Consider the following 14093-nt stretch of genomic DNA (forward strand, 5'->3'; position numbering starts at 1 on the left):
CATGACAGTATTTTAAATTACCACTCGGTTTACGAACAATTGTATAGCTCCCCGTAACCAAATCCAATACACCGTACCACAGAAAAGTAGCCACACCAAAAAAAAAAATTATCATTCGATAAAGATAAAAATTCATCAAATGAAAAATAATATTTTATATTTCAAAAGATTATTTTATTCATAAAAGTTTTTTTTTTTTTAAATCTGATGTTTGAATAGTTCCTAATGTGCTGAAGAGATAAAGAATGTTGTTTATAATCAATATTTCGTGATACTACTTATGTTTTTTACAGCTATATTTACATATACATTTACACTGGTCATACTACCCTTATCAGGAATCAGCAATTACTTTGGTCATATTACCTACATCAATATCAGCAGTTTCACCGGTCATACTACCTACATTAACAATTTGCCATAATAACTACATCAATATTAAGCATTACACCGGTCATTACACCTTCATCAACAATCAGCAAATATATGTTTCCACTTTTTGCGGGGAACATAGGCACCTGCAATGCATGTCAAAAGAATTACTAGCATTTTAACACATACATGAGTGATTTTACAAACTTTCGAAATTTAGACAGATTTCTAACAAAGCTGTGAGAAATCCTTCATGTTCTTTGACCGAAACAATGATATGGAATGCAAACAACACTAAATGATTACACAGCGCATTCCGGTATTTTGCATTGTATTTAATTGTTCTGAAATGTTTGTAAACCCATCTTTCATTTCTTTATCCATGTTTTCAATATTTGTATTTATGGTTTTCATCTCTACAACCATCTTTTTCACATTACTCTCCATACGCTCACTGTCGAAATTCTTAAAGTCCGATATACCCATAGCTTTTAGAACTGGTAAAATAGGTGTAATAATACATGTCTTCTGACTTTTCCTACCACCTACGACTATTCCGACACATACTAATTTACCATCCGTTGTTTCATGATGCACTAATGATCCAGAATCCCCTTCAAACGCAAAGTAATCTGAACTTTCCTCTGGTCTGTCTAACGGCGAGATGTCATGTCTACCGTTGTTTGCTTTACTAAGGCTTAGCTGATTATGTAATATATATTTGAACGACTTTGCATGAGTCCAATTAAACGGTTCTTTAACGGCTATACTACAGTCGAAAAGTTCTCCAACTGTGTAACCGGTGATAGCTCCGTATTTTGAATATGCTTTTTGGTCATGCCAGGCAAACCCACCAATTGTCCCCGTCCCGAACTGCACTGGTATTTCGCGATGCTCTAGAAATTGACAGAGTTAACTTTAAATTTAGTTTAATCTGGACATAAATTGAATGACTAATATTTTATTGTTCAAAAGTGTAAAGATACCGGTTATGTTAACTTTCTATAATTACATGAAGACAACGACATCAGCAAAGATATCTTGCAGAACTAGTACAATAAGTTAAAAGTTCATCATCATAAGAATATGACATTCCACTTTATATATTTTCATATAAAATATTAAGTAGATATATTCACATGGCTGTAGATATGTAAATATGTGGCATTCAAATATTTCATTAATTACCTAAGTCAGTTGATCAAGAAGAAAATTAAAGCTCGTTACAATGTGATTTTGTTTTTAGTTTTCAAAAATGATATCAGACTCAAATAATTTCGCTCTTCAAATAGTCTGACAATACCCAATATCAGTACTTATATAGAGGATATTACATGAATGTCTTTCATATTGAATTTATTAAACGAATTGAAAAAAAATGAGAGGCTCTGTCGAGCATTTTATCAGTTGTATTCAACGATAATAAAGTCAGTTTGGAAATACACAAATGTAATATTCTTTTTATTACATGTAGACTTTTATTGTTGAAACATAGACATTTCTTCTCTCTTTACTAATCAAAGCCTAAGTAAATTCGCCCAATGTCTCCTAAAAAGAAATGTCATCGACGTCAAAGCTTTATTACACTAGTGTATAATCAAATTTATGTAAAGGCTTTATATGACTCCCGCGACGTCAAACATGTGATAAAATTTGTATTCGAAATATTTTTGTAATTCTTATTATATGTTATTTAAATCCAGCAAGCGAATTAAAGGCATACATTCTGTATTTGAGTAATTTGCTGAAGTAAACATGAAAACTTTGATCACGGCTGGTAATCTCAAGAATCATAACCAGTCGATTATGTCTAAAAATGTTTCAGTTGTGATTACCGGTTATCATGAATCTAGTATAAAACCGTTGACACAGGTAAGCAAAACTTACGTTGTTTTCTAAAATTACTGTAAATTGTTATGCGATGCAGGATGGAACAACGTTTACAGATATAAAAGATATTACTTTTTGCTTCCTGTTAACTTAAGAAGTTGTACACATGATGACATTTTAGTGGTTCTGTGCCACCGTCATGGCTTTCTTCTGGTGTTTTCTTGGCAAATAAACGGAGTAAATCGATTAACAACGCAAAAAAACAGTTCAGTTTATCCCCACAAAGTGTTATAGTTATTAGAGTGTAGTGTACGACAGCAGGACTGCAGTTTATTCGTTGTTATGACTCGACTGGTGATTTTATGATTCTTCGGAGAGAGTTATTATTCTTTTGTAGCATAATACTATAATTGTCGTAGGAATTAAAAAAAAATGAAATAAAGCCACGGATTTGCAGATTTCTAGCGTATATCATGTCTTTACACACGTTTACTTCTAGAGGCATGGCACGCGAATTGCACAATAAATCCAAGAACCTATGTTCTCAGGTGAGAACCTATGTTCTCAGGTGAGAACGTATGTTCTCGTCTGAGAACCTAAGTTCTAACCCAAAACCTAGGTTCTCACTCCAGATCACAAGTTTTTCAGAGAACCTAGGTTCTGACTTGAAAAATGAACAAATTCTCTGAGAACGTATGTTCTGGGCGGTAGCGTGAAAATGAACCCGGTAATCAAGGAATTTTGTATCTTATATTATTCAAAAATTAAATATTTTAAGGAACGTTTTCAGATTTTTAAAAAAAAAAATTCTATGGAGGATAGAACGAGCAGTAAAATGTTTGATAAGAAGTATTTCTTTTCATTACGCATTTTGCGCTTGATGGATTTTCATGAAACTTTGTATGTTGCCTTTTAAAAAGATCCTCTCCGATCCTTGTTTCAAAAGTGGGTGTTTGTACAATTGTCGGGGCCGCTATAGTTGCAGATAGAAATAGATTTATCTTAATGGATCTTCCCTTTTAAGGGCTGCTAGACCTAACATAAAAACAGCTTTAAACTATTTCTTCTCATGATCCGCTTCATCGGTCTTCACCAAACTTGGCATGTAACGTTATTAAAAGGTTATCTCCTGTTTCTTAATAAAAAATATAGTGGCATTCGGTCCGTTTTACGGGCAGCAAGAGCTAAAAGTATAAATATCTTTTAAATACTTCTTTTCATTAATCGCTTGATGCCGGATTTTCATCAAATTTGGACTGTAGTATCAAAATAAGGTTCTCTTTGTTTAAACGAGGCACTTTAGGGGTCTTTAGAGATGTGTAGGATTGTCATAAAATTTGTACAACTAAACCAATATTGTGCTTTAAAATATCACAGGGGAGCCTCAAAACATTACATCATATTTAAGGTGAAGTGAATCTATATAGAGGATATTAGGTTACTGTCTTTCTTAACTTAAGTTATTCCACCGAGTTGGAGAAAGGTTTATCCTCTTGAGGCTTGCCGAGGGGGATAATCCTTTCGGAGACGAGGTGGATAAACTTAAGTTAAGAAAGACAGTAACCTACTATTCTCATTATCCTGCAGCCAATAAAATCTGTTTATAATGTATATTTTCTTATAAAATGTTTTTTTTTTCTATACAAAAATAATCCAGATGTTCACTCACTTGTAAATTCCTATGCCATTGACTGCTTGATCCAGTTGTAAACACAATAAAACATTATTTCGTACCTCATACTTTGGCTTCTGAAGTTCTGTTATTATAAATCATCGGTGCTAACAAGGCATTCGTGTACAAAACAAGCAGAATGGTTTTGACTCGGATAAAATACAGCTGAAAACCACGCTTGAGATGGATTCAAATGCCCGCAGTCTATATCAAATTTACTCCTTTTCTGTACAAGACATGTGAGGTAAATGAAATTTCTTCCACAATGAATGGTTTAGCTTCCATAATTACAGTAAACGACTGTTTAAACTTGGTAATTTGCGTAATTTTATAACAAAAATTAGTGAAAGCCAAAAAAAAGTCAATGTCGATTCACCCAGACTTAAAAATTCGTCATCGTACCATTCCGTATTGAGGTTGCCTTGGATAGAGACGACCATTTTTTAAAAGAAATACCGTGGCTGTCCTCGTAAAATGATAAAATGTTTGAGCTTCGAACTCTCGGCCCCGTTTACACTGTCTATACTACATACACTTGAAAAAGTAGTCCGTCAATTGTATTGACGGTATAATCCTGTATTGACTGAATAAACGATATCGACCTGATAAATGCAATCAGGTAGGATAAAAACACAATTACGAGTTAATTATATATATAACCAAAGAGCTGTAGTTATTATTGTTATATATCTTTGAATTGTGGACAACATTACCGTAAGGTGGAAAAACGGAATATTAAATAAATGAAAATATTTTCCAGAATACATTCCTCCTACTTCAAACATTTTTTCAAAACATCCCTTTACGATTATGACGACTTAGTCCTCACAAGGCCTTGCTATTTCTATTTAAGGCATTCATTCATCAAATTTAAGACATATGAGCCAGTGTAGACGATCCTTGTGTTATACTTGTCGCTATTTTTTCACTTTAAAGCATAACCACGTAGTCAAAGATGGACCTGAGAAAACATTGGATTGGAACTAAGGAATGGACACAATGGAACGTCCAGCACAGAGGTTCCACTCCTGGAATTCGAAGATGAATTCTAAAATGGAGGGGGTGAATGTATAAAGGTAGTCTAAGAGTATATACACTTGCTATGGAGCTAGCTTTTCTAGCGAAGTGATAGTGTCCGCTTTACGTTTGAAAGGTCAAAGGTTCGATTCCCCGTCCGGGCTAAAATATTTTCAGTTCGTCACATTTAGACATGGTATAAGGTTGTAACTTGTATATATCCGTGTTTTTCCTGAACGAATAGTTAAGACTTCCTACAGCAGTCATACGCTACGAAAAATCAAATCCCCGTGAGAAGGATCATGACATCACCAACCGAATCATAACACCGAATAGATTAAAATGTCGGCATTTCTGTCATAAACCACGCTCCCATAACTTAGTGTAAGGATAAATTGAAATGGTTGTGTAGCATTAATTGATTATTCGATAAGGAAATTATATCCGTTCAAAAACACCAGAGGAACGCGATATCGGTGGTACAGAACGACTGAAATTTCATCATGTGTACTGTCGCTGTCCTGTCACGTCCAAAATTATTCTGCATATATCTGTAAGAAATCCCCAATGAAATCAGACGGGAACGTTTTCTGGTGCATGAACAATGTATTTGCAATGATTACATCTGTGATAATGAATAAGATTGCCTCGCTGACAATTTTTAAATGTTTATTTTGTGTTTTGTTTATGCAATTTAGTGTCATCGGCTCAAACCGGTGTTGGGGCTGGTATCTCTTCGCACCTGTTCACATCACATTTCCGAAGAATTAAGTTTCTTATTTAAAATAAAATTTATATTCAACAGTTATATTCAACTCATTTTAAGTTTCTACATGAATATTAATGTTTAATTTACTGAAACAAGTAAGTCTGATCAGTATTTTACGCTTTTTTGGATTTTTTGATTTCTTCGTTTTCCTAACAGTAAACTACAGATACGGGTGATGCTAAGAGGGATGACAACTATAAAGTATCAGATAATAAGATAAGTCATCACAATAAACCAAAGGCTTCATTTGTACAACTTCTAAAGTTAGCAGGAAGTAAAAAGATGGTCGCTGCACATAATATAATTTTTGTCTGTAATTGTTGTTCAATTCTGTATCAAGTATCATTTGCTAATTTTTCATTTGCAGTAATATCAGAAAATACGTCTTGCTTATCTGTGTTAAAGTTCTAACAATAGACCCATCCTAACCGGAGACCACAACAGAAGCATTTCCATACATAATTCTGGAGATTACTGGGCGTGTTTGATGCTTACATATATATTTTGCTGTGGGTTATGATGCGTGCACACGACAACATAAATTTGTTTCTTTTGTGGAGATAACCCCTATGCACTGAACCACGGAAAAATATGAACTGTACAGAGAATGTTTAGGCTGCCAGTCCGGTAACCGACAACTTTTTGAATCCAAGTGAATGAGTATTGTTTTCGAAACACTACCTTTAATACTGTGTATTCAGAGGAAATTTATAGCGTATAAATAGCCTACACACAAAATTATGTCAAGTCAACACACGCTAATTATGGACAACAAGTTACTGATTTACAGGTGGATAACTTTCCAATATGATCTTGGACATTTCGAGAAATGAGAGTACACTTTAAGCTGTTACAATTCAGTTAATTAAAAATTAAAAAATAAAAAAAGTTATTGACCCCACCCGACGTATTTCTTATACTGTGTCTACTGAACTCGTACCTTGAGCCGTCTGCTGAGTAAACACAAATATTCATTCCAATCATTCAAGGATTGGGAGAGTGGGATTGTTAACGTAGGGGAGTTGGGGTTAGTGGACGAGGTCCAGGCCAGATCCAGGGACAGGCAATGGTGGCACGTATCCTCCTTCCCATCCCCGCTCCCCCACCTATTCGGCTGAGAAGTGGCCTATATTAATCAAAGTTGCAGGAGAGGTGGGGGATGATTTTGCCAAAATGTTGAAGTTTAATAAGTTTTAGGGAGAAACTGCATTATTTGAAAGAAAGATAGACTTTGAGATTTTTTTTCATTTATATCATTCATACTGTATATTGATAATAAATTATGTTCTATCATTTTAAAGAGGATTTAAATTTGTTTCCTTATGTTTGTGATGTATACTAAGGAATACGCAATTATGAAAATAAAGATGACTGCAACTTACTAGTATATCCTAAAATGTTTTGTTGAAAGCTCAAATGTAGAATCAGGCATTACTAAGTAACCAAAACCAAACTTTGCATCTTGATGTTTACCTTCTGAATAGATGAATTTCAAGAAAAAGACAATTTTAAACACCAGCTTCTTTGATATTAAATGTCTACTTAAACTTTTCAGATACAAAAGTGGAAACATCATCAATTCGTTATATTGAAGCTTCGTTCAATAACGCATTCCCTGTGTCTTTTAAGGTATTTTATATTAACGCTTTCAAGGATGCATACAGTCTTGCAACTCTACAGTAGAGAAAATTTATACGAACTAAAGCCCCACCACAATATACCAGACTAATTACGGCAAAGCACCTAGCAGTAAACCAGTAAGGTTAGTTTCAATGCTGCTTTATATACGATCCCGAACTGTACTACACAATCGTTCTGGTTCAATATTTGCATATATATACTAAAATCTCTGTTTTCATGTCTCATAAATCAGTAGTTTTAACTGATTGGGACCGGAGAAGCTATGTTTTTTCTTTCCGAAAGTTAAATGGTTCTCGAGGATACAGTGAATATATAGAGATGGTTTGCATTAAAGAATATAATTATATTCAGAACATTTGATTTTCCCATAGGTGAGATCCGCTGGGATACAAGTTCGCATTATAAATTATTACATAGTAGAGAGAATTTATACGAACTAATTTACCACCACAATAAACCAAACCAATTACAGCAAAGCGCCTAGCAGTACAAATGAACACGCACATGTCACAGCAAGTCCACTAACCCAATACGATTAGTTTCGGTGCTGCTTTATATACAAGCCCAAATTGTACCGCACATTCGTACTGGTTCAACATTTGCATATATATACTCAAATCTCTGTTTCCTGGTATCACAATTCAGTAGTGACATTTTAGTCTTTTAACTGATTAGGACCAGAGAAGCTATATTTTCTTTCTCTGGAAGTTAACTGGATCTCAAAGATACATTAAATATATTATAAAGATAGTTTGCATTAAAGGATTATATTCAGAACAGTTGACTTTCCCATACATGAGATCCACTTGTATACAAGTTCGTATTATAATTGTTTATATAGTAGAGAGAATTTATACGAACTAAATCACCACCAGAATATACCAGACCAATTACGACAAAACGCTTAGCAGTACAACGAACACGTACATGCCACGGCAAGACCACTAACCCAATACGATTACACATATATTGAGGTCTTAAGTGTGACTGATTCGACTATTTAAACTTCTAATATATACGTTCGGTTGAGCATTGTTTACAAAGCAAGACAGATGTAAAAAGGAGTGGTTTCATTGGCTGCTTAGTTAAAGACATTCCAGATTGGAACAGCTTTGAACAAAACACAAATGACTTGTTCTCTAACAAGTTTAAACAAGTATATTAGCCTTTCTTTGAGGATGAGATTATTTGAACCTATCAGAGTGCATCCTATCACTAACCAATCACATCATTGCTTTAACTCAATTTGTTATACTGACCAATCAGGACATTGTTTCGACTCTGTTTACTAAATTCTTCCTGAAAATTCATTCACTTCTATTTTGGATAGCAATGCGTAAGGATCTTGTTAGCTTACTTTTGTGCATTTTACGCATGAAGGGCCACACATTAATTTTATGTAAACAAGTCAATAGTACTCGTCAAAAACTTTCATCTAATACCAAACAAGACTGTAAGCATGCCAAGAACAAGTGAAAATAGTTAATTTTATGCATGAGTGATTTCACTTCCGGTATACGAGGTGAGCTGATACACGTTGTCAAACCACTTAATAAGATAACACACACAGGCATATTCAGATAAGCGGTAAAGAAAAAAACACCATCTCATGCATGAGCGATACCATTTCCAGTTGGATGCTACCCATTGTTAGTTCTTGTCAAGCGCGCCCTTGTTTGACACCAAAGTTAAAATCGGTTTATTTATAAGGAAATGTAAGTCTTTGATTTTAAATTGAGCATCAAATGATGAAGTCACTAAAAGTTATCTACATTCTTAAAATTTCTGGTTGGAAGTTTTGTTCAGTATACTTTTATCAGCAATGGATAAATCTATAAAATCAGTTAATACTAATGCATTATTTAGTCTGCTATTTTCTTGTAATATATTCTGGCTTATACAAATTTCCCCCGTCTAGGGCTGAGCACCTGACCCTCATTGGCATGGCTACACCCTAGATGGGTATTAAATTCAGCTCCGTATACTTCCGATCGACATTTTCTATGAATAGAACAATCTAGAAACAAACTTCTGATGTCGTTTTAAAATTAAACATTTCATACCATATCAATATCAGATTTAAAATGGCCGTCACGCATGCGTACTCTCTTTTTTTTCTTAAATGCAAATGAGTTACTATTTATAGAATACAATATGGCCGCCGCTATCTGCTATGGTGTCATTATCAGGCATGACCTGGCACCAAACCGATCTTTATGCTACTAGTGTAAATGCATGAAAATACCCCTTTCTATTTAAAACTCTGTATCTATCGCGTTCATTAGTTAAGCTGTTTAATTATACAACACAGCGAACAAGGGTATTGTTGCCTATGGTAACTTTATTCAACATATAGGAAAGAAATATTCAAATATAAAATACCTGAATCTATATTGGTACCTTCAGGTGAGATGTCTGCATCAGAAACTAAAAAAAAGACATAATAAGATACATTTATATCAGGACTGTGTTACTGATTTTTATCTCTTACTGTTGATCAATATTATTTATATTCGTTTCGTAATTATTTACTTGTTTTCTGTTCCGGTCGATAGTGGAGAACTGTTGAAAACATTTGCAGATACATTCTGTAACTATGTATAACTTCAGAGACCAAGTAAATTCTACTTTCAAAGGTACCTTTTATTAATACTATTTTGTATGTTTGAACAAATGATGTCCTAGTCAGGTAGATAAGTTACAAATAATTTAGAACAAGAAACGCGGCAATGCCACGAAACCAGGTTTTCAACACTTTTCATAAGAATAAAGAAGAGTGCCAGAATGTCACAATATACGCCCGTCACAGCAAATTTCTTTACTCTAGCACCTGTATTTGCAGATGTAATTTTAATTTTGTGGTTGTTTAGTAAACATTGTATTTCTTATGTTTTTCTAAGTCCACAAAAAACTCCTTACCAGGTAGAGATACCTTTAAATACACCTAAAATTAGAAAGTAACAACTATGTTGTACCACAGAAAGGTGGTCTTGGTTTTTCCCTACGGTCAATTATAAAAAAGTTACAATATAAGTTACTTATAGTGACAACTAAGGGAAGTTAATCTTAAAAAAAAATGTAAGTCCACACAGAAATCCTTACCAGGTAGAGATTGGTCAAAATACACCTCAAAATTGGATGTAACATGCATGTTGTACTACAGAAAAGTGGTCTCGATTTTTCCCTACGTCTAGTAATGAAAAAGTTACAGTATAAGCTATTTATAGTAGCAACAAAGGGAAGTAATTCTAAAGAAGGGAACTGCGCAAGACACTTCGTCTCATGATGGTGTATAATTGTGCCAAGTTACATCAAAATCCCTCTATGCATGAAGAAGATATGCTTCGGACAAAGTTTTCATTCTTGTATCCTTTGACCTCTAAGTGTGACCTTGACCTTAGACCTAGGGACCTGGTTCTTGCGCACGACACTCCGTCTCATGATGGTGAACAATTGTGCCAACTTTCATCAAAATCCCTCCATGCATGTAGAAGATATGCTAACCCTAACCCTAACCTAACCCTAACCCTATTTTTAGTAACAATGACCTTGACCTTGATCCCAGAAACCCCAAAATCAACCCCAAGCTACAACTTTATATAAGTTTTCTATACACCATGTTTCATCATGATAGCTCATTCCTAAGTTAAGTTATTGACCGGAAACCCTTTTTCTATTTTAAGTAACAGTGACCTTGACCCCAGAAACCCCAAAATCAATCCCAGTTTTTCTCTTGATATAAGCTACATACATACCAAGTTTTATTCAAATATCTTTACCGAAACAAAAGTTATTGACCGGAAACACCAGTTTGACGCCACCGCCGCCGCCGCCCGCCCGCCCGACCGACATCTACCCCAGTCTAATAACTCGGGTTTTCGTTGAAAACCTGGTTAATAAATCCAAAGTATGTCCAAACGTATAAAGAATGCGTTCATTTATTTCTTGTCCTATAAAACTAATTGCCAACTTTTTTTACTAAAAAAACGGAAAGAACGTGCTATCGTAGTCATTAAAAGAATAAAATTCGATTTCGTTTTTTTTTCGACAGTTTGCAAATGTTTTAAAAAGATGAGCACCAATGAATGTACTCAACTCTGCTCGCCTAGATTTTCAAAGTTTTGAAATTTAGCCAGTTAGATCATCTTAAAAGTTATGTACAGCTGCGCAGAAGGAAAATTAGCATGCTGGGTTCAATGTCCAATTACAAGAAGCATTATGTTACATGGTTTACAGAAATAATGAAAAATTGATATAAAAAAAACTTTTCCTAGGTTATGCTTTAACTTTACATTTTACTGAATTAGGCGTCATTTACTTGTCAAGTGCATGTATGACATGTTATTTTCTTTTTAGCTTGAGTTCTTTTATTTTAATATGCAAATTTACTTCAGAGAAACACGTATATCGAGTCATTAATATTTTCTCACCTTTCACAGCTGGAAAATCACTCGTAATCGGTAATCTGTTGCTTAACTGAAAAAGCGCGGCATCTATACCACATTGATCCATTTCTTTGGAACTCGTCTTGCCACGTCGATAAATTACTTTTACCAAACGTCCAATTTTGTTATCGTCGGCGACATTGCCTTTGCTGGTTTCTACCTTAGAAGGTTGATAAACATTACCCTGCCACGTATCAACATTTCGCCCAGCTGGTAGGGTAGATCTACTCCAATTTATTTCTTGACTCTCGCCTGCTATCTGTGACAGTTCGTTCGGCCGTAACAGAACGTGGGAGCAGGATATTCCACACAGACCATAGTCGGGATGGTTAACGAAACCACCGAGAGTTCCTTTCGGGCACTTTCCGCGTTCGTCAGTTTCGCCACTAATTTGACAGCCGGCCTTCACATTATCGTGTCTTTCTTTTGCTGTGTAATTATACAGAACAAAGATGTCTTCTCTTACATCGACCTGTACTCCGTCGTACTGGCGTTCAAACGGCTCTTCGTCAATAGGAATGTAGCCCTTGTATTGAACATTTAGAACAATGCATGGCGTTGCAACGATTTTGTGATTACTTGTGTCATATCCAACTGATCTAAAGGGGCAGCCAGATATGATACCAAGGTATGTATGTTTCTGTAGTAAACTATCAGCGTGTAGAGTTATGCAAGCATTTATTCTATTTTGGTCGTCTTCTCTAAATTTGTAACCCCTTTCCTTCATCAAATATGTTTCTTCTGAGCTAAGATGATCGCAGTCCCGTAATGGAAGTGTGTCGTAATATGATTGTATGAGGTTTTCCAAATCATTTCTGCCCTCTTCATTTAGGTTCTCTGTGATAACAACAAATCTTATGTCAAAAGTTTCTCCTTTTGTCAAAGTGACTGCTTTTCTTGCTGGCCAAACGTCGATGATGTTGGTATTTAAACTTTTAATGAAAAGACAGATTTTCTTGCATGTATCTATCGCAACAGTGGACTTTCTCCCAAATACTTTTTCTTGACATAAGTCATTGAGTAATTTCCTGTCTGGGAAACTTTTTGACTCGAGTAGCTCATGAGCCATCTTTTTGTTTCTGTTTTTAATACAGGTTCTCCAGTCTGTAAAAAAAGATTTGTATTTGGTAAGATGAGAGACTATAAAAGCATTTTGTTGATGTTTATTCAGGTTTAGACACCACATTTGCAAGTAAAATATACATACAAGTACTATATCTATTAGAATAAAGATAATTTACACAAGGGTTTCGATCATATGTTAGATATTGAAAAGATATAATTACCGCAGAATGCTGTTTGAAAATATTGTTTTTGCAGGAACTAAGTAATTCAAATACGAACATATTAATTATACGAAATAACGTGAGAAAACTATCAAGGTGGGTAATCGAATATATAAATATATATCTAGTACGATCTGATTTTTTTATTTTGGGACATTTTTTGTTTTTGTTTTATGAGTTATGATCATTCCCAGATCCCAGGTATATGTTATAAAATAAGTTTCCCAAACACCAGGTATATCTAACGGTGTCTTACGGAATGAAAAGAATTAGGTTCAAAAATACCAGGTATATAAAGGATATTAAAAAGAAACCGAAAACTTTCAAACCAGCACACAACTTCTTGTAACGTTATATTTCAAAACGTGATGTGGATAAATAAATTATGGATATTGAAAAACCCAGAGTCGTGATATGTAATTAATGATATGCATAGTCTAGTAGTCTTGTCTTGATATTGTTATTAGCAGTTGTTAACTTCGTGTGTCAAGAACATGGTGCATACTTCAGAGTTTACTACATCATTGATATTTTTTCACCTACAAATTCGATACAGCAGAGTATACATATTCATGCGCAAAGTCGTCAAAATTTTACTTTGTTCTGAGTGCATTATATGTAAGACAGTAGTCGGACATGCATATCAATAGTAAAATACAAGTAAACTGGTCAATTACTGCACATATAACAAAAGACGGTAGTCAGATACACGACTAATGAATTACAACTTTTCACTCTTTCTATTGTTTAAATTCAATTTGATCTGTAGCACTTGAATAAAGCCAATCGATTTGCGATTGTCAGCAAATTATAAGACGTTTAAGTTCTTCTGAAAGGGTTTTTCATATTTACAATTTTTATGACGACTACATCTCGACTTCCTCCCCGTGTTTTGAGAGAAATCATATGTCATGGTACGGACTTGTCAGACAGTCGGTTAGCTAAGTCGGTAGGGCACTCTCCCTGTAAACGGTTGCTTGCCTACCCCCTCCCCCCACCCCGGTTGGTTTCCCCCGCCCTAGTTTTTGTGCATAAACAAGGGAGAAAAACCAACCGGTTGG

The 14093-nt window shown here is 34.7% G+C and overlaps 1 protein-coding gene across 1 annotated transcript; it reads right to left on the reverse strand.

The window, feature by feature from the left end:
• Positions 1-666: 666 nt before the first annotated feature.
• LOC123526661 (uncharacterized) lies at positions 667-12822 on the reverse strand. Its single transcript, XM_045305905.2, has 3 exons — positions 11732-12822; positions 9684-9728; positions 667-1268 (listed from the first exon to the last, which is right to left on the reverse strand). Exons 1-3 carry the CDS (start codon positions 12813-12815, stop codon positions 667-669), a joined length of 1731 nt encoding a protein of 576 aa, XP_045161840.2. The 5' UTR covers positions 12816-12822.
• Positions 12823-14093: the final 1271 nt, after the last annotated feature.

This window comes from Mercenaria mercenaria, unplaced genomic scaffold, assembly GCF_021730395.1.
Source record: "Mercenaria mercenaria strain notata unplaced genomic scaffold, MADL_Memer_1 contig_147, whole genome shotgun sequence".
NCBI lineage: Eukaryota > Metazoa > Mollusca > Bivalvia > Venerida > Veneridae > Mercenaria > Mercenaria mercenaria.